General features: G+C 50.1%; 1 protein-coding gene across 4 annotated transcripts in view; it reads left to right on the top strand.

Moving 5' to 3' along the window:
- The window catches only part of PDE5A (phosphodiesterase 5A), a 209,258-nt gene that overhangs the window by 153,567 nt on the left and 33,240 nt on the right, over nt 1-22,451 (top strand). For all 4 annotated transcript variants that reach the window (XM_078783484.1, XM_068102486.2, XM_068102484.2 and 1 more), the window contains exon 19: nt 2,105-2,179. In XM_078783484.1, coding sequence (XP_078639610.1) covers nt 2,105-2,179 — 75 coding nt within the window. The remainder of the gene's footprint in view (nt 1-2,104; nt 2,180-22,451) is intronic.

Genomic DNA, 22,451 nt, shown 5'->3' on the forward strand with positions numbered 1-22,451 from the left:
TTAGCAAGAAAATTTAGCATCAATCAGACCAACAGTTGCAGAGAAAAACTAGAACGCCACTCAGTAGAGCGCATACTCCCGCCGTGGGTTGCCGCTGCTGAACCCTATCTTCCAATGGTAAAAAATCCTTCAAAAAATTCCTGGATCCGGAATAATATCCTGAGCTTCACCAAAAACTAATCAATTCTTCCTTATCCCAAGGGCAATCATCCCACCAACTTTCATCCAAATCCGTTCAGAACTTTTCCAGATATCTTGTTCACAAACACACGAACACACGTGTACACACACACACACACACACACACACACACACACACACACACACACACACACACACACACACACACACACACACACACACATACACACACATACACACACACACACACACACACACGGACGGACACGATCGAATGCATTACTCCCTGGTGGGAGTAAAGAATTCATACTGATCGGATCAAGCGTCGTACTTGTTGAATTATGACATCATAATGAAGGTAGCGATGACATCATCATTAACATCTTATTCCCCAAGGGGAGTACTTGACAATATACCATGTTTCAATTTTTTTCCACGGAGCGGTTTCGGAGATAGAGGTCAGAGGTGCAACGTTTTTCGTTTTTTTCCAAGATGGCACCTGTACCACATAACCTATAATGACATAATTATCATTTAGAAATAATTCTGCAGGAGGAGGCGCTCCTATGATGAATATTTCGTGTCCATTGGACTAACAGTTGCAGAGGATTTTTTTTTAATACTGATTGAATCTACTTGTCAAATTATGACGTCACAATGAAGGCCCCGATGACATCAGCATTAACATATCTTATTCCCCATTGGGAGTACTTGACAATGATGCATGTTTTGATTCTTTCCATTGAGCGGTTTAGGAGATATAGAGGTGTAACGTTTTTCATACATGGCGTCCGTACAACTTTATGTATGACGTTATAATTATGAGTAAAATAATTATACTGGTGGAGGCACTCTTATGTTAAAATTTTGTATCAATCGGACCAACAGATGCCGAGAAAATGAGTTTTTAAAATGCAGACACACACATGTACGTACATACACATACGCACGAACCCGATCGCTTAACCTCACTTTTCGCTTTGCGAGTGTTGGGTAATAATATCAGGACAAAGATCTCATTGCTTTATATAACATAAATGCAATGACCATTGAGCATTGAATATTGTGGCATTTGTCGTAGCTTTGTTTGCATAATATTTACATAATAAGCGAAATTCTACCTACTTGGCCGGCAGCTTTGCTGGACCGCCAGATCCTCATTCCTGCAACACATTGGAAGGTATAAATACTAATAAACTTGCTCTTGGAAACGAGGCTTATGGGACAATAGACAAGCTATCTGTGCTCACAGTATCATGAAATACAAGTGCACACATAGGAATCTCAAACAGGGCAACCAAAACTATTTATGATTCTATTACCCGCGCCAGAGGAGAGGGTATTGAATTTGCATCTGTCTGTATGGTTGTTTGTTTGTTTGTCCTCACATAATGTGCTAACATAGACCACAATATTTTCACGTTGTATTTTTACAACCGAGAACCTCAATATAAATGATGTACAATTTTAAATGCGAGTACGTCCATAAAATACGTAATATAAAACCACAGAAACACCACACAAAACAAGTACTGTTGAGGGAGTGCAACCTTTTATTGCTCTTTCTTGTTTATCCTTTGCAAGCAAAAGATCATAATGAACTGGGACTCAACATCTTGAAAAATTTCACTTCTCAGTTAACATCATTAAATGTTGCTTCCTGGAGCCCATGTGCACCATGACGAGTAGGTAAGCGAGTGATACTGAGAGATTGAATCTCTGCTCAGTGACTGATAACTTTATTAACCCCAAACACACCAAGCTTGGTGAGTGCTCCCTTCTTGGGGATGCAATAAGTCGCATGCAAAGTGTGTATGGTTTATTGCAACCTTGATGTAACTTTTAAAAAACTTCTTAAATTATACATACAATGATAAAATTGTAGCCATCTAACTAGTTTGGGGTGCACACTTCATTTGAAAAGCAGAATAACTTTATTTTAACTCTACAATTCATCTCTCAGATTGCTGAACTTGTGGTGAAGGAATTCTTTGAACTGGGTGACAAGGAGAAGGAGGAGTTCAACACAGATCCCATCGTAAGTAGTGATGACTGGCGTATTTGATTCAGTTGTTCCATAAATGGCCAAATGCATTATTTTAAATAAGAGATTTACGTAGTCTGAGGACAGATCATTTTCCTGCATTAGGCAAGCTTTTTGCAGTTGTCTATGCTGTTTGTGCAGCCACATACTCTCACTGCCTTGCCTCTCATATCCCATAAAAGCTATACATTCTCAAATATATTGTTCACTCTGAAGCAAACTCAGTATTGTCATTCGGATCAGAGGTTGTAACCATCCACAGGATGAACTCAGATGACCATGTCCAACACTGACGGGAAGGGGGAACCATACCCCCGACTGAATGAGCCAATTGTGGCCCAGGTTACGAGTTGTTGGGGACAACAGGCCGCTCAACTAAATAGGACTATTAAAACTGAATTTGTGCCACAATGCTGATGATAGGATGATACAAAACTAACTCTTTATTTACAATTTACACAACTTCCCAAATTATCCAGATTACCTCACAAATTGCTTGAACTTAGCATATATATATATATATATATATATATATATATGTATATATATATATATATATATATATATATATATATATATATATATATATATATATATATATATATATATATATATATATATAATCGTTAGATTAAATAAGACGCGGACGTAGCTTCAGGACGTCGATCTTTAATTGTCGACAAGCTTTCGACCAACAAAGGTCTTCTTCTGAGTCAGCCCCAAGTTCAACGGAAGTCATATATATATATATATATATATATATATATATATATATATATATATATATATATATATATATATATATATACAAGTTCAAAACACACCTGGTCACAAGTGTGCCGCACTGACCAGGTCCTCAGTCGAGGTCCTCAGCATCATCCCGTTTCGGCCCTTCAACCTCGATACGGTCAGCTAAGGTGGGCCAGCAGGGGCACATCCACATCCACATGCAGCAACTACACCTGGATGCGTACATACCCCCACCCCCAGCCAGTGCGATCAACAACAACACCTCCACATCCAGAATCCACAGCACCAAACAAACATGGTGGAACACTCAAACACCCACCTTTATACCCTTCACCACTCACCAACAAAACACACCAGATCATTCATACACACATCCACACACATACACACACAACACCAACCAACCATCTACCCTTACAACCTACACCACTCAACATACAAAAACACACAAACTCATGCAAAAATTAATTCATGCAAAAACACACACCCTCACCCACTCACTCACTCACATACACAAAATAAGAAATAATAATAGTAACAAAAAAAAAACAAAAAAAAAACACACACAACCAACCACCTAGGCCTTACCAACATGCACCACTCATGCAAACATGCAAAACCATTCATGCAAAACCACACCCACTCATGACCCACTCCTGCAACACACACACACACACACACACACACACCTCCATTTCTATTCCGTAACCTCAACCTCCACCGTTCGACGTGCCTCCATAAACGTCCTCCAAATCCAAAATGAGCCTTTCAAGGCAACCTGGGCCACCTTGTCACACATCCTCCTTCTTTCTGTCCCACACACTCCAAGCCGAGCAAGAAATGCAGGATTCAAATGCAGGATAATGCAGAATGCAAATAAATGCAGGATAATGCAGGATGCAAATAAATGCAGGATGCATTCAAATGCAGGATTCAAATAAATGCAGGATTCAAATGCAGGATTCAAATAAATGCAGGATTCAAATGCAGGATAATGCATTCAAATGCAGGATGCAGGATATTAAATATATATATCAAATGAATCCATTTTTGAGTTCTCCAACCTTCAATTTTTGATTTACGGGTTCAATTTGAATGGCATGAGTTGTTCCAGAATGCCATTGATTGGTGGTTTTGATGTCCCCATCCCCCTTTTTCCCTTATATAAGGGAGGGTATAGAGTTGTTTTACGTTATCCCATCCTCGTCGCCAAATGCTGGATCCGATCGGCCGACTCCCGCGCCGGAGATGAAGACCAATGTCCAGTCGTTTCTTAGTTCAAAGAATAAGTGGTTTATTATAAGCCAACTGAAACACGGCCGTGGAGCAGTCATCACAACGAGGTGGACGAACCCGTGGCCTCGCCGAGAAAACTCCAAAGCAGAATCGTGCTCTGCACGTATTTGTACATTTTCAACATCAGATAACACAATCATAAAACCTTACATGTGCCAGATCTCCACCGATCTGGGCTTTTTGGCAGAGTGGCCAGACGGAAGCCTCTCCTCATTGAAAGACACATGAAAGACCGCTCGGAGTTTGCAAAAAAGCACCTAAAGGACTCTCAGACTGTGCGAAACAAGATTCTGTGGTCTGATGAAACCAAGATTGAACAGTTTGGCATCCGTCTGGCCACTCTGCCATAAAGCCCAGATCGGTGGAGTGTTGCAGTGATGGTTGTCCTTCTGGAAGTTTCTCCCATCTCCACACAGGATCTCTGGAGCTCAGCCAGAGTGACCATCCGGTTCTTGGTCACCTCTCTTACCACGGCCCTTCTCCCCCGATTGCTCAGTTTGGCCGGGCGGCCAGCTCTAGGAAGAGTCCTGGTTGTTCCAAACTTCTTGCATTTAAGAATTATGGAGGCCACTGCGCTCTTGGGAACCTTCAATGCAGCAGAGATTGTTTTGTAGGCTTCCCCAAATCTGTGCCTCGACACAATCCTGTCTCTGAGCTCTGCAGACAGTTCCTTCGACCTCATGGCTTGGTTTTTGCTCTGATATGCATTGTCAGCTGTGAGACCTTATATAGACAGGTGTGTGCCTTTCCAAATCATGTTCAATCAATTGAATTTACCACAGGTGGACTCCAATCAAGGTGTAGAAACATCTCAAAGATGATCAAGAGAAATGGGAGGCACCTGAGCTAAATTTCAAGTGTCATAACAAAGGGTATGAATACTTATGTCAATGTGATATTTCAGTTTTTTTTCTTTTCAATAAATATGCAAAACTTTCTAAAATCCTGTTTTCTCTTTTATTGTCATTATGGGGTATTGAGTTTAGATTGATGAGGGAAAAAATGAATTTAAACGATTTCAGCATAAGGCTGCAACATAACAAAATGTGAAAAAAGTGAAGGGGTCTGAATACTTTCTGAATGCACTGTCTATATATATATATATATATATATATATATATATATATATATATATATATATATTGTTACGGACCGCGGATAAGATGTTAATTTGCCGAGCAGATGGCGCCGCAGCCCGAACCGTTTACCAAGACTAGACCTGATCCTGAAATGTTGGCCAAATCGTGCCACAGATATTCAATGAGGGAAAAGACAAAGGCGACATGGATGTGAAGAAGAAGAAGAAGACAAAAAAAGGTTTTAAATACGATTATTATTTATTACTATTTACAGGACCAAAGAAACCAAGGAAGAAGGAAGGATAACAAAATAAAGACAGAAAGAGGGACGGACCAGAAAGACACAGTGAAAATTCTAGCTTACCTAAACAGGCTTAACTTATACCCTGGACAGAACAAACAAAACAAACTCACGTACACAAAAGGATGGAAGGCCAGGAATCGTTTGGAGGGATGAGCAGGTGGAATCACAGGGCACAGCGAGCAGGTCCACTCCGGGCGGGAAGCGAGGAGCCGGCAGCTCCTTATATTCGGCTTTATACCACACACCGGCAGGGTCACTCGCTGCTCCGTCAGGGCTTCACGCGGCTGGTTGAAGCGACTCTCTGCAGAACTCTTTCTTTGCATTTCTCACTTGGCCTCCTTCTCTGCGTCTGCCGTCTCTGGCGCACTTCTGGTTTCGCACTTCTCGCAACCCTTTCTTTGCACTTCTCACTTGGCCTCCTCATCACTCCTCACGCACTTCTCTCTTGGCCTCCTTCTCATCACTCCTCTCAAAGGCTTCCGCGTGCGCTTTTTATAACGCCGCGGGCAAATCAAGCCGCCGGCCTCCAGGACACGCTCATCGGTGAGCTCGCCTCGGCCCTGATTGGTCGGCGCGGGCCCTCTGGCTCCACCCTTGATAACGATGGGCAGGCACGCCCAGGATTCGGCAGCTCCTCCCCCTTCTTCTCCGAGCCTACCTCGTGGCTAATGGAGTCGCGGTGAATGCAGTTGGCAATTGCGGCTTTATTAATTGAAAATGGAAGGGGATCTATCTATTTGAATTCGGTGCAATGGAGTGTCAATTAATGGAAGACAAATCCTTAGCCTAATACACAGAATAAGGAAATAACTACCAATAAGGAGGAAATCTATGATTGGCTAACGTGATTGTTTATGAAATAACTACGGAACGACCTTTGACCTTTATACACAGACTGGAGGCAGGAGGGTCCACAATAAAGCAATAAAAAACACAAAAAAACCACAATCCTCATATCCATAACACTGCACCCTCCTCCTCTTAGGCACGGCCCGGGCCTCTTACCTTGACTTTTAGTGTGGCACGTAGGTGTAGTTCCCTCTACATTTAACCTGACCCTGAGTGTGACAGTTTTAAAACATAAATAAATGTCCCGCTGCTCCATTGCACCCTACCTAACAGACTCACGCCCACAGCTAACCGAATTGCGGAATTGTCTTCAAACTATACATTTACGGTGGGGGCGCATTATTTACAATGACTCTACTATATTTACAAAACGCAACCCAGGACCTGTGATCGTTCTTTTGGGGGGGAAGACAGTCTGCCCTGCATCGATGCACCAGAAAGCACCCAAAACGCACCAACACACCCTCAAGCACCAATCGGTGCACAGTCACCACAGTTCAATAAAAAATAAATACAACAAACCCTGGTGCCGGTCTTCCTCTTCGGCTCCCTCTGCTGGCTATGGTTCTTCCAGATGTTGTCATCTTCTTTGCTGGCGGCCTATTTGCACATAAAATAAAAGCAAGCACAAAACGTGTCCATTGTTATTTATTTATGGCCCACAGGGCCAACTAGTGTGGTTCACCTGTGGGGCATAGGTGCCCTGTGGCCAAGGTCCACCAGCAAGATCTCGGGCCTTCATGGCCGGTTCCAGCAAAGGGGCCATGCCCCAACCCATGGGGTCCAAAAGTGGTGCTCAGCCACAGACATGTGGTCCATAAGGTGGTGCATCGATGCAGACAGCTGGTTCCGGGAGTTTCGGGTGCACAATGGCGGACTCACGCACGCTCCCCTCAGCGCCCAGTGGCGCACAGTCCTCATGTGGGAGACAAAGGGGGGGGGGGGGAAAGACAGATGAGCGAGGGGTAAGGTCTCAAGGGTACACATCAAACTAGGCAATGCAATGCAAGGCGAGGTGCGTATGGAGACGGAGCGGAGAAAAGCTCGTCCCTACCGTACGTCACCCCCCTGTCACCTACTCTACCCTTGCCCTTACCCCATATGTACAAAATCTACACATTACAAATTCGTCGCTACAATCCCTCTAACCAAAATTTGCCATCACCCAATTCATCATCAATCCTCATAAGGAGGAAGAGATGGAACATCAGCCCAATGTCACACCCACGTCATGATGCGTCTCACATTCCAAACATTTGCATCAAAATAATAAAAACCACCTGGAATGGTGTGGAGGTACGTCACCCCAGGTGAGTGGATGCAGATGGTGCGAGGAGATCTCCATCCTAACTATCCTCTAAATGACATTAACACACTTTACACTACCCGGGGTCTTTCCCTGCCAATCCATTGGCCAACTTACACTATGGGTTCTAAAAACCAATTCCCATTGACCAAACTGTGGTGCTTCTCGATTTGGGGTCTCACTCCCCCGATTCATCTCCCGGTGCCCTTGCACAATTTCTGGGCTGAGACATGTAGCTCTCCCAGCAGGTCTACCCACCTGCACACCTCCACCACTGTAGTTGCCACCCGAGCTTACCTAGCTCCTCACCCTAACCTATCTAACTGGGGAAGGCCCCTCCTGGCTCTGTCACCCCTCAGTGCCCTCTGGCACTGGGCTACCCGGGTCCGTCCTGCGGATCCTCGGGCCCCATCCACAACAACTCTACCCGCTCCCAGAGCCCACCTGCGGCCTCACCTGGCCGACATCCTCACAGTGGCGGAGTGCCCATTTAACGACACACACACTAACAGGCTACACGCCCAGCCATTTCCATGACACTAATGCACCCATCACTACACTCCTGTGCAACTACCCGCACCACAGATGCCAATATCCAACCACAATTTACCTGTACCCTCTACCTAACTCTTACACTACCCTCCCCGGGTATTCGTGATGGGGGTCCATCCTCCTTTCCCCCATCCACACCTTCGCACCATCCACTCCACTCCACAGTTTCCACCATACTCACTCCACGACCATCCATCCCAATACTCCATATACTCCACACTCCATGTCTTCCACACAACCATTCTCCATACCTCCAGTTGCACACCTGTGCAATCACCTGGTGCCACCTGCACCCTCCTTCCTTCCTGGACCATTTGGTCAACACAGCACACATCACCATCACTCCCTCATACACTGCTCCATATACCTGTCCAGTTGCACACCTGTGCAATCTCACTTGTTCCTCACTCACTGCTCCATACACTTCCACGCTCAATTCAACTCGATTCTCAAACACACGGCATCATCTCATCGAACTACTCCCCTCTGAAACTCGCGCTTCCCAGTCGTCCCTTACTTTATTGCGCTCCCTCGTCATTATAATCCAAACTAATCTACCTGCGTCCCCACTACAGGTATCATTGTCACAACCTAAACCTTACCGTTACCTATTGTCAATCTCTAGGTCCCTACACACTATATCCTAACCCTCCCGGGCTAGTTTTCACTGCCATAAACCCCATAACCTAGTGCTCCTTTGCCCCCGCTGTGAGAGATGGCAAAGTTGCCATCCCACCACATCGGGCATCTTCCACTACCAATTTTGCACACCAAATTCCAGCTAATTAAAAATTTGCCAATCACTACCAATCGTCCGCCAATCATCAATCTGCCAATCCTTTGCCAATCATCAAATTTTTGCTTTTCAATTTCGGGTCAAAACACTATCCTCATCACACGTCTACTCACTTGAGCCTCTCGGTGCGCCAATTCACTTCTACAGCCCGGCTTCGCACAGCCGAGCAATGAATGCGGGTTGCTTGGTGCCGGCGGTTGGATACGTCCGGCATTCGGTGCAGGGACGGGGGCTTACCCGGGCCGAGATCCCACGCACCATCTCGGCACGGAGCCGTCCAATGGCCCGATTTCGCCCTGCCGGAACGCCTCAACAAAAAGGGGTCGCCATGACGACCCTTCCTACCGGGCCGCCCGTTCCGCCTAGCAGAGTACGCACGCGGCCATTCAGAGCGAGGTCCGGCATGGATCCCGCACGGCGGTTCTTGTGAAACCGCCGCGGGTCCCCGCGGCACACGCAGCTGCCCGGCACGCACCGAAGGCCCGCTTCGGCTATAAGTCGCTCTAACCGCTAACCCGGTTAGCGTCGATGCTCCACTTGCATGCTTACACCCCGCAGCCCGTTCCTTGCTCACACATCCAGCTGTCTCCATGCTATTTGTCATTGCACCTTCTCTTACACACCCAGGTACACTCATTCCGCTCACAGACTTGGTCACACACCTGACCACCGCACACCTTTGCACACACTCGTCGTTCGCACACCTCACCAACACACCTCTTCGCGCTCCCTCCTCGGTCACCTCCTCTGTGACAACCACAGGTGTGCACTCGCTTGCACACCCAATCACGTGCCTCACTACCAACTCAAGTGTGCATTCCCATATGCGCTCTACCATTCCAGGTGTGCATCCTTCCATTCCAGGTGTACATCCTCTCTCACCTGCCACCACCAACTCACGCTCCGTTTCACTCTCACAGCTCTTACCACCACACTCGGTCGCGCATTCACCCTTACTCTTGACAGCGCACTCTGTACCCATACACTCCTCTGTTACACACCTTTCTCGCGCATCCTCTTGCGCACACTCTTCCGTTACACCCTCCGTAACACTCACCACAGGTGTGCATGCTTCCGTCACATCCCCTGTAACACTCCCCATCCCGCGCTTCCATGTGCCCCCTCGCACACGCGCTACAACCAACTCACTCTCGACAGCACACTCTTTCCCCATGCACCCCAGAGTCGGACATTCTCGCACACCTCCTCTGTCCATACACTCCGTACCTGTCGCACACTTCACCAGCGGCCTCTCACGAACACCCGGGTCCAAACCAACCCCCAAGCCGACTGAAGCTCCCCTCACATCATATACATTTCCGAATATATCGCCACTCACCTTGGCACCTCGTCTCCGCACCTCCTTCGCCACCTGCAAACTCTTTATTTGGTTAGTGAGCACATAATCATGATTTGAGCACCGACCTTGTACATATTCCATCACTTCCTCCTTTATCTCCCTCGTAGTTTCCCTCCGTCTCTTTTTGATTTCACTCACCCCCTCTTCCACATCCTCTAACTTTTGCTTCACCTCTTTTATTTCCCGGTGCGTCTCCTCAATTTCTTTCTCTAACGCCACCTTAACCGTTTCTATGTGCGTCCTCACCTCCCGGTCTTTCGTCTCCATTTCCCCTGTCACCTCGTCCAACCTCTTCGTCAACCCTTCATGTACCATCTGACATTCCTTCTTTGTCGCTATCAATTCGTTCTTGATGTATTTTTGTGTCGCTTTTAACCCCCCGATTATTGCAGTGTTCTTTTCCACCTGGTCCACGAGTTCATTTTGTCCCACTGTCAGCTGTTCTACTCCCCTCGTCAGACCCTCTATGCCCCCCTGTAACCTAGCCGTATTATTCCTCCCCTCTTTCTCCATACGCTTCTCACCTTGCTTTACCTCCTCGCGTACCCCCGAGACATCCTCGCTTACACCTCGTCTGATCTCTCCCATTTCTCCCATCTCTTTGGTAGATGCCACCCTCATCTGTTCCAATTCATTTCTCTGAGCATCCAATTTAGCGTCTAACCCGATTTTCACCTCCTCTATCTGCTCTCCCATTTGTTTAATTTCCCGGGCTGATTGCTCCCCTATTTCCCGCAATTTGTTTTCCATCTTGTTTTCTAACCCCCCTAACCCATTTTTCACCCCCTCTATCTGATTCTCCTGGGCAGCCATTCTATTTTCCACCCCCGTTAACGCATTTTTCACCCCTTTTATCCCGTTGTCTAACCCCGCCAATTTATTGTCTAATCGTTCACTGGTACCCCTTGCTTCGTCCCTCATTACCCCCATTTGGCCCTCCAATCGCTCACCCATTTTTTCCATAAGGGCCCCCATTTGTAGCAAAAAAAGGTTCGAATCCACCAGTGCTGCGGGCGCGACTGCCGCAACCTCGTGTGAGGCGCCATTTTGCGCCTCCACAACCACGTGCGCGAGGGCGCCATTTTGCGCACCTGATACCTCCTCAACCACCTCCTCATTGTTCTCCTCCACCATTTCTTCCCTCTGGTCCTGGGTTACCCCTAACCCCTCTTCTATTTCCCCCACCGTAATCCCGCCGCCTTGACTATCCATGGCACGATTTTCAATTTGGGATGTTATAACAAAATTTCGGCCGCTCCAAATTCTCACTCGAATCTCACTCCCAGACATCAATTGTTACGGACCGCGGATAAGATGTTAATTTGCCGAGCGGATGGCGCCGCGGCCCGAACCGTTTACCAAGACTAGACCCGATCCTGAAATGTTGGCCAAATCGTGCCACAGATATTCAATGAGGGAAAAGACAAAGGCGACACGGATGTGAAGAAGAAGAAGAAGACAAAAAAAAGGTTTTAAATACGATTATTATTTATTACTATTTACAGGACCAAAGAAACCAAGGAAGAAGGAAGGATAACAAAATAAAGACAGAAAGAGGGACGGACCAGAAAGACACAGTGAAAATTCTAGCTTACCTAAACAGGCTTAACTTATACCCTGGACAGAACAAACAAAACAAACTCACGTACACAAAAGGATGGAAGGCCAGGAATCGTTTGGAGGGATGAGCAGGTGGAATCACAGGGCACAGCGAGCAGGTCCACTCCGGGTGGGAAGCGAGGAGCCGGCAGCTCCTTATATTCGGCTTTACACCGCACACCGGCAGGGTCACTCGCTGCCCCGTCAGGGCTTCACGTGGCTGGTTGAAGCAGCTCTCTGCAGAACTCTTTCTTTGCACTTCTCACTTGGCCTCCTTCTCTGCGTCTGCCGTCTCTGGCGCACTTCTGGTTTCGCACTTCTCGCAACCCTTTCTTTGCACTTCTCACTTGGCCTCCTTCTCATCACTCCTCGCGCACTTCTCTCTTGGCCTCCTTCTCATCACTCCTCTCAAAGGCTTCCGCGTGCGCTTTTTATAACGCCGCGGGCAAATCAAGCCGCCGGCCTCCAGGACACGCCCATCGGTGAGCTCGCCTCGGCCCTGATTGGTCGGCACGGGCCCTGTGGCTCCACCCTTGATGATGATGGGCGGGCACGCCCAGGATTCGGCAGCTCCTCCCCCTTCTTCTCCGAGCCTACCTCGTGGCTAATGGAGTCGCGGTGAATGCAGGTGGCAATTGCGGCTTTATTAATTGAAAATGGAAGGGGATCTATCTATTTGAATTCGGTGCAATGGAGTGTCAATTAATGGAAGACAAATCCTTAGCCTAATACACAGAATAAGGAAATAACTACCAATAAGGAGGAAATCTATGATTGGCTAACGTGATTGTTTATGAAATAACTACGGAACGACCTTTGACCTTTATACACAGACTGGAGGCAGGAGGGTCCACAATAAAGCAATAAAAAAACACAAAAAAAACACAATCCTCATATCCACAACAATATATATATATATATATATATATATATATATATATATATATATATATATATATATATATATATATATATATATATACACAATATATATATATATTGTTGCGAATATGGAATTTGGCCTCCATATCCGCTTGTAAATATTCCCCTATTTTCTCCGATACTCCCCAACTCTCCCTTACCCCATTCCCTAGTCCCATTGTCTGTAAACAACACCCATTAGAGCCGATCTTCCCCTTCATCCCCCCATTAAATGTCGTGCCCAGGTCCCCCGCACCACACGTAGACAATTATAGGACATCTTGCTAGTTATTCTTAATCTATGTCAGTTAAGGACTTGTTTCCATTAATTATGACTCTTCGTTGCACCAGAATGTGATTATATGGCACCTGTTAGGAAGTTTAGGACCTCCCCATACCTCTCCGCATCTCTTCCCCATGAAGAAGCGCCAACTACAACAACAACAACAAAAGAGGGGGGCGGCGCGGTGACGGCATGGGGAGTGGGCGTCCTCCTTCCGGCTCGGTTAGCCGCCATTGACCACGCGCTCCACGGGGTTACCACGAAGGGGCTCCCTGTCGGCCCCTCGTCAAGGGCGGAGCCGGTAACCCCCGCACCCAATGAGAAGCCATGGGCCGATGCCATCTGGGGCGGCGCTAACGAGCCGAGGGCGTGTCACTCCCCGCCGGATATACGCGGCCCCGCGCCGGACGTGACGTCAGATGCGCCCCGAGCTTGGAAGGACAAGACGCCACCCTCCCGAGCGCTGAGCGACCTCCCCGGCATCTCCACCAAAGTCGCGACCCACGAGCGCTGAGCGACCTCCCCGCATCTGCTGGACACCACCGTACGTGATTCTGTCCCTGAGCCAGGTGCACCTGAGCCATCGACTGCCGCTTTCCTTGCCATCAAATCCCGTGTGAGTCAGCGTTGTCCCGTTTATCTGTGGTCTGTCTAGGGTTAATATAAGAGTGTGTCTAAGTGCCTGTCTTCCTATGCTGTCCCTCTTGTAGTTGTAATCTAACCTTTTTCCGCACGAATGTACTTGAGAACTGAACCCCTGGTGTCGTATTGTGTCATTATAATCCAGCCGGGTGTCTTCTTTTTCTTATTGAGCCAGCATAGCGCGATTAGTCAACCCCGGGTGCAATCGGGGTAACTTGTACGGATACGGCGGCCATCCCGCTCGGCCCACCATACCATCAAAGTCGTATCTGTAACAATTGGTGTCAGAAGTGGGATTCGAGGCCCGACCAAATTTTGAAAAAAAAAACGAATAGAGGAAAAAAAAAAATTTGGTCAAAATTTGGAGCGGCCGAAATTTGTTTTGTTTTACGAAACTCGAATTTTGCAAGTCGCGCTATGGCGGATCAAGACGGCTGGGGTCCGGTAGGGGAGAGTGAAGCAGGGTCGGTCCAGGACCAAATTGAGACACGTGAGGAGAGCGAAACAGCGGGGGTAGCAGACGCGCGAAATGGCGCCTCGCACATAGCTACGGCGGCCGCACCCGCTGCACAAGTGGGAGGGATGGCCCAGATGCAGGTCCTCATGGAGCAATTTATGGCGCAAATGCAGGCGTCCCTCAAACTGCAGAGTAACCAATTGGGGAACCGGATGGATGCTCAGGGTGAGCGATTGGAGGGCCAAATGGGGGTAATGGGAAACCAAATGGGGGTAATGAGGGACGAAGCGAGGGGTACCGGTGAGAAGTTAGACAATAATTTTGAGGAGTTAGACAAGAAAATTGGGAAGTTAGACAATAATTTTGAGGAGTTAGACAAGAAAATTGGGAAGTTAGACAATAATTTTGAGGAGTTAGACAAGAAAATTGGGAAGTTAGACAATAATTTTGAGGAGTTAGACAAGAAAATTGGGAAGTTAGACAATAATTTTGAGGGGTTAGACAACGGGATAAAAGAAGTGAAAAATGGGTTAACGGGGGTAGAAAACAGAATGGCCGCTCAAGAGAATCAAATGGAAGGGATGCAAAAAGGGTTAGAGGGGTTAGAAAACAGTATGGAAGGCAAATTGAGGGACATGAGGGACCAAGCGGAAAGGGAAGTTAAACAAATGGAGCAGCAGATAGAGGGGGTCAGAATGGGGGTAGAAACCAAACTGGATGCTCACAGGGAGGAAATGGAGCAGATGAGGGTGGCATCTGGGCAGGAGATGCAAGTGATGGGAGAGGAGATCCGAAGAGGAGTGAGTGAGGAGGTCGGAGGAGTGCGCGAGGAGGTGAGGCACTGTAAGGAGCGCATGGAGAAAGAGGTGAGAAAGGGGACTGTAAAATTGCAAGGTGGTATAGAGGAGTTGACGCTGGGAGTAGAACAACTGACAGTGGGACAAAAGGAGTTGGGGGACCAGGTAAAGAAGAACACAGCGGTAATAGAGGGTTTAAAATCGACACAGAAGGAGATGAAAAAGGACGTAGGGGTGATTAAAAAAGAGTGCCAGACGGTACATGAGGACCTGACGAGGAAAATGGACAAGGTGGTAGAGGTAATGGAGGTTAAAGAGCGGGAGGTGCGGGAGCACATAGAAAAAAATAAAGTGGAGTTAGAGGAAGAACTTAAAGGGGCGCACGAAGAGATGAAGGAGATGAAGCAAAAATTAGAGGAAGTGGAAGAAGGGGTGAGCGAAATTAAGAAGCGACGGAGAGAGGATAAGAAAGAGATAAAGGAGGAAGTAAAAGAATTGGTCCAAAGTCTGTGTTCGGATCGTGATGATGTGCTCATTAACCGGATGAGGGATTCGCAGGTGATGGAGGAGAAGCGAAGAGAAAGAGGACCCGGTGTAAGTGGTGACCAATATGGTCGTGCGTATGATGCGCCAGGTGATTTAATAAGCTTGGGGGTCGAGATAGACCCGGATGTTCGTGAGAGGCCAAGAGTGAGGTGTATGGCTGGTCCGGAGGGTATGGAACGAGAGGTGCGAGGTGTGGGTGAGCAAGGTTGTGGTGGTATGGAATGGGTAGCGGGTTGCGGAGGTGTGACCCATGCATCGACACCAACAGGGGTAGTTGTTGGAGGGACCGGGGAGGCACGAGAGCCCCTTGGGGGTAGTGTACTGTGGGGGCCCGGCCGGTTCGGCCCCGCGCTGACCCCGCAAGGGGCGACGCACGGGGTCCGGCCGGCGGGCAACGACTCGCATACGAGGTGGTCCCACAAGGTCCCACTCGCGCCGTATGACGGCAAGAGTGATCTACGCGCGTACCTGGCGCAGTTCGACTGTGTGTGTAAGGGTAACGGTTGGGGTGAGGACGAAGGTGGAGTACACCTGGTGGCCGCATTGCGCGGCGCGGCGGCGGAGGTGCTGACGGCATTACCAGCGGGTGCTCTCACCCTGCCAGCCCTCCGCGACGCCCTAATTAATCGATTTGGAATAGAACAGCAGAGCGAGCTTGTTAAAGCTCAGCTCGCGCTGCGAAAGCGCAAGCCCCAGGAAGCCATCGGGGAACTTGCCCACGACATTCGCCGCGCAGTGGGGATCGCACATGCTAGCATGGCAGCGGATTCCCGGGAAAGCCTGGCGCTGGACCATTTTATCCAGGCCCTCCCGGATATTGAGCTCCGGCAACAGCTCGCCATGTGGCGCCCGCAGACTCTGAGCCAGGCGGCTGACGCTGCGGCCCGTTGGGAAGCAGCGAGGCCCCTGGCCCGGGGGGGCGAGCGTCTCGCAATGGCGGTCCGCCAGATGGGACCCCCGATGGAGGGCGGACCCCTTAGGGGGCCCGCCCCCGACGTGGGTCCTGACCTGGCGGGCATGGTCCGGAGGCTGGTGGACCAGCGCCTGGCAGGACCTGGACCATGGCAGGCGGCCCCGGAGGTGGCCCGCGGTGGACCACGAGCGGGTAATCCAATTCGGACCTACAGGGGGGGGAATTTGGAATTCCGGAGGCAAGCACCTTATCAGGTGAGGTGCTATACCTGCAACCGCCTGGGTCACCTGGCGCGGCACTGTCGAAACGCGCGCCGGGATGATCCCCGGCAGTTGAGGTCCTCAACTCCGCCCAGGGGGGAGCGGGTTAGCCGACCCCAGACACCCCCCCGCCAGACCCCGGGAAACTAGAAGGTGTCGGGCACGTAGGGCGGTGTTCGGCAGCAGAGGATGGAGGAGAGCCCTCATTGACGCGACGGGTCATTTATTGTGGCCAAATTGGAACCGGTAGCCTGACAATTAGATGCAAAATTGCCGGCGTGGGGGTAGACGCCGTCGTGGACACAGGAGCTAGCGCCACGATCATCAGCCCTGTGGTCCTTGATTCGAGCGCAGGTGGCTGGGATAAGATCCAGCGCCTGCAAAATTATAGTTTGCAGCTTGCTACCGGGGTAACGGCCCCGATCATAGGGCGTGGTTCTGTGACCCTCAAGTTAGGGTCGGTAAGGAGGGAGATAGATGTTTGGGTGGCGGAGGTGTGCGACCCATGTTTAATAGGGTTGGACCTGTTGACTGCCAGCGGTTGTAAAATCGACTTGTGCCGGGGGATCCTGCAGGTGGGAGTAGAAGAGCTGCCGTTAGGGGGAGTGAGCACGGCCGAGAGAGCGGAGCTGGAGGCTTCCGAGGCCGTGACCATCCCCCCCAGGGCCGAGGCGATAGTGCCGGCCCGGTGGGCAGCTCGCCCAACATGGCAGGAGTCCTGCGGCCTGGTCGAACCGGTGGCAGCGCAGTCCATACCGGGTTTAATCGTGGGCCGCACCCTTGTAAAAACGGACGGACCGGTAGTGGCCGTCCGAGTAGTAAATGTGAGTACAGAACCACGCACTATAGTAAGGGGCACGAGGGTAGCTGGCTGCACCCCAGTTGAGGAAGTCGCGACAGTGAGGGGCGAGAACGTCCAGCCGAGCCGACCCCGGGGGGAGCCTTCAATAACAAGTAGGAATTGGCCCGATCCCATTTGCGAGATGGTAAATCGTAGTAGCGTAGAGTTGGGAGGTACCCAGAGGGAGGCCTTACACAAACTGGTTGGGTCCCATTTGGACCTCTTCTCCCTGTCCACCGAGGATATTGGACGTACGGGCCTGGTGAAACATCAGATCCACACCGGTGAGGCCCGGCCTATTCGTCAGGCCGCCCGACGGCTCCCTTGGAGCAAGAGGGCGGAAGCTGACGAGCAGGTTGCAAAAATGCTCGACGCAGGTGTGATCGAGCCCTCGGGAAGTCCTTGGATGTCACCTGTTGTGCTGGTCAAAAAGAAGGATGGGACCACGCGGTTCTGCGTGGACTATCGCCAGCTAAACAACGTGACACTCAAGGACTCATATCCCCTGCCAAGGATTGATGACACCCTCGATGCCGTTGCGGGCTCAAATTGGTTCACAACTTTGGACCTCAAGAGTGGGTATTGGCAGGTGGAGATGGATAGGGCAGGGAAGGAGAAAACGGCATTTTCCACAGGTAAGGGACTGTATCAGTTTACTGTGATGCCGTTTGGTTTGTGTAACGCCCCCGCCACCTTTGAGAGATTGATGGAGCATGTACTAGGCGGCATGCCATGGCAGTCATGCCTGGTGTACCTGGATGACGTCCTGGTACATGCCCAAACGTTCCCCCAGGCACTAGCTAATTTGGACCAGGTGTTCGGGTGCCTCAGACAGGCAGGGTTGAAGCTGAACCCGAGTAAGTGCACTTTGTTTGCAAGAGAGGTGGCCTATCTAGGTCACGTGATTGGCCGCGAGGGGGTAAAAACAGACCCAGACAAAATTAAAGCGGTAGAGGAGTGGCCCGCACCACGTACCATCAAAGAGGTGCGGGGATTTTTGGGACTCTGCTCCTACTACCGGCGCTTTGTGGCGAAATTTGCGGAGTTGGCCCGTCCCCTCCACCGGCTTACGGAGAAGGGGACGCGATTTAATTGGACACGGGAGTGCCACGAGGCCTTCCAAAAATTGAAGGGGTGTCTAACATCCGCACCCCTTCTAGCTTACCCCACTAGTGACGGGACATTTACCCTGGACACGGATGCGAGCCAGGAAGGATTGGGCGCAGTTTTGTCTCAGACACAGGAGGGCGTGGAGAGAGTGATTGGTTATTATAGCCGGGCCTTAAGTAGGCCCGAGAGAAATTATTGCGTCACTCGCAAAGAGTTATTGGCTATGCTGGCTGCCATGAACCATTTCCACCCGTACTTGTACGGGCGGAAATTTTTGGTTAGAACTGACCATTCCTCCTTGCAATGGCTCCTTCGGTTCAAGGAACCGGAGGGCCAAATTGCAAGGTGGTTGGAAAAGTTGCAGCAGTACGATTTTGATGTGGCCCATAGGGCCGGGAAGGCCCATGGTAATGCGGACGCACTCTCTCGGCGTCCTTGTCTGGGGGAAAACTGTAAATTTTGTGCGAGACACGAGGAGAGGGAGCAATTGGGCGATTCCGCCCCGATTCTCGTCGTCCGGGCAACCCGGGTGAGAGGGCCAATTTTGCCACTAACCGCGGACGAGGAATTTGGAGAGTTGGCTTGGAGCACGGCCCAGCAGGAGGATCCTGTTCTGGGGCCGGTGTTCCAATGGGTCAAATTGGGGCAAAGACCGAAGGGGGAAGAGGTCACCCCCCTCGGGGCGCAGACAAAGGCATATTGGGCTCAGTGGCAGACCCTGGAATTGAAAGGCAACATCTTGTATCGCAAGTGGGTGGAGGTTCCCTCTGATCGAACTTCCTGGCTGGTGATAGTCCCTGACAAATTCAAGAACGTCATATTGCAACAGGTGCATGGTACCCGCTCCGGCGGCCATTTGGGCAGGACAAAGACAATATCTCGGGTCCGCCGGAGGTTCTATTGGGTGAATATGGGGCGCGACATACAGGACTGGTGTCGGAGATGCGACGCCTGTTCTGCCAAAAAGGGACCAGCACGGAGGATGAGGGCCCCCCTTCAATTACATCAGGTGGGGGCCCCCCTTGAGCGGGTGGCTATGGATATTCTAGGACCGCTGCCCCGCACCCGCCAAGGTAATAAGTATATCCTCGTTGTGATGGACTACTTCACCAAGTGGCCGGAGGCCTACGCCCTCCCCAACCAAGAAGCAGGGGTGGTAGCGCAGGCCTTCGTGGAAGGATTTGTGTGCCGGCATGGGATTCCACAGGAGTTGCACACCGACCAGGGACGAAATTTTGAGAGCAAATTACTAAAAGATGTGTGCAGTCTCCTGTCAATTCGAAAAACCAGGACAACGCCTTTAAGACCTCAATCTGACGGGATGGTGGAAAGATTCAACCGAACTTTAATCCAACAACTGGCACTGTTCACCACCACCCGTCAGGATGACTGGGACGAACATCTCCCTTACTTGCTCATGGCCTACCGAACCAGCCAGCACGGGGCCACCGCATGCAGTCCAGCGTTGCTTATGTATGGGCGGGAGTTACGGGCTCCCGCCGACTTGCTATGCGGTCCCGTGCCAGACACAGTGGTTAACCCGCCGAGGGAGGGGTACGCACGTCACCTAGAGGAAGGCATGGAGCTAGTCCATGCCTTCGCCCGCCGCCAACTCCATCTGGCGGGGGAAAAGATGAAGCGCAGGTACGACGACCGGAGCCAGGGGAGTCAATACGCTCCGGGGATGAAGATTTGGTTCTTTAATCCCCGGAGGCGGAAGGGAAGGTGCCCAAAACTCACCTCCCCCTGGCAAGGCCCAGGAGTCGTCCTGTCGCAAATCTGTGACGTGGTCTTTAAGATCAAAATGGGGCCACGAGCCCTCCCTCGGATCGTCCACGCCGACCGGATAAGACCTTACACCGGCGAGCAGGCGCCCCCGTGGATCGCCTCGGCTTTAGATGCCGAGGCGGGACCCAGTACCTCTGAATAAGGGGGGCTTATTAGTGCCAGAGGACTGGGGGATTGAGGAGCGATAGGCCCGGTGGGAGAGGGTGGCATCCCTGCCACCTTTCCCATGTGAGGGGGGCAAAGGAGCAATAGCTTGTGGGGTGTATGGCAGTGAAAACTAGCCCGGGTGGGTTAGGATATGGTGTGTAGGGATCTAGCGAAGATGACCTTAGGTAACGTTAAGTTTAGTTAGTGACTGATACCTGTAGTGGGGACGCAGGTAGATTAGTATGGATGATAATGACGAGGGAGCGCAATAGTTTAAAGGGACGACTGGGAAGCGCAAGTTTCAGAAGGGAGTAGTTAGCTGAGATGATGCCGTGTGTGTGAGAATTGAACAGGTGTGATTGCACAGGTGTGCAACTGGACAGGTGTGTGGAGCAGTGTATGAGTAGTGAGTGTGTGGATCAGCGCGAATGCGCTTGGGGAGAGAAGGGTGCAGGTGGCACCAGGTGTGAGAGCACAGGTGTGCAAGTACAGGTGTGTGGAGAGAGTTGGAGTAAGTGGTACGGAGTGGTGTGCATGGTGCGAAGGTGTGAATGGGGGAAGAGTGGACCCCCATCACGGATACCCGGGGCGGGTAGTGTAAGTGTTAGGTAGAGGGTGCAGGTAAATTGTGGTTGGATATTGGCATTTGTGGTGCGGTTGCAGAATGGTGTTGTGAATGGGTGCATTAGTGTTGTGGAAATGGCTGGGCGTGTAGCCTGTTAGTGTGTGTAGTTGGTTGGGCACTCCACCACTGTGAGGATGTCGGCCAGGTGAGGCCGCAGGTGGGCTCTGGGAGCCGGTAGTTGTGAGTGGGTGCCTGAGGATCCCGGGTGTGGATCGGGCAGCCCAGTGCCAGAGAGGGCACGGAGTGGGGAGAGAGCCAGAGGGCCTTCCCCTGGTAGTTAGGTTAGGGTAAGGAGCAGGTAAGCTCGGAGGCAACTGCAGTGGTGGAGGTGTGCAGGTGGGTAGACCCACTGGGAGAGGTACACGTCGCAGCCCAGAAATTGTACGAGGGCACCGGGAGATGAATCGGGGGAGTGAGACCCCAAATTGAAGAGCACCACAGTTTGGCCAATGGGAATTGGTTTTTAGAACCCATAGTGTAAGAGGGCCAATGGTTTGGCCGGAGGAAGACCCCGGGTAGTGTAAAGTTGTTAAAGTCATTTAGGAGATAGTTAGGATTGATGAACCTGTCGCACCATACGCAGCCACTTGCCTGTGGTGATGATGATGACTCCACACCTGTGTTTTCTTTGGTAGTGTTGCAGAAATGAGAATTGCTGTGAGGATTTGTGAGACGCATCACGACGTGGATGAGACATTGGGGTGATTCCATCTCTCCCTCCCTAGGAGGGACTGATGATGAATTGGTAATGGCAAATTTTGATGTTGAGTTGAAAATGGCAAATTTTGATGAGAGTTGAAAATGGCAAATTTGATTGGTTAGGAGGGAGAGAAGACGAATTTGGTATATGGGAGGAACGGGGAAGACAGTAGGGATGTTTGTTGATTTGTAAAGTAGATGTTTATGAGTAGTGTTGTGTTGTGTGGATGCAGTAAGGGGTAAGGGAGGGGCCATGTAGGTTACCTGGTGGGGGGGGGGGCGTACGATAGGAACGTACCTGTCTCACCTGGTTCCCATGTGCCCCCAGTGTGCATTACCTTACATT

This window comes from Myxine glutinosa, chromosome 8 (assembly GCF_964187855.1).
Source record: "Myxine glutinosa chromosome 8, kmMyxGlut1.1, whole genome shotgun sequence".
Lineage (NCBI taxonomy): Eukaryota > Metazoa > Chordata > Myxini > Myxiniformes > Myxinidae > Myxine > Myxine glutinosa.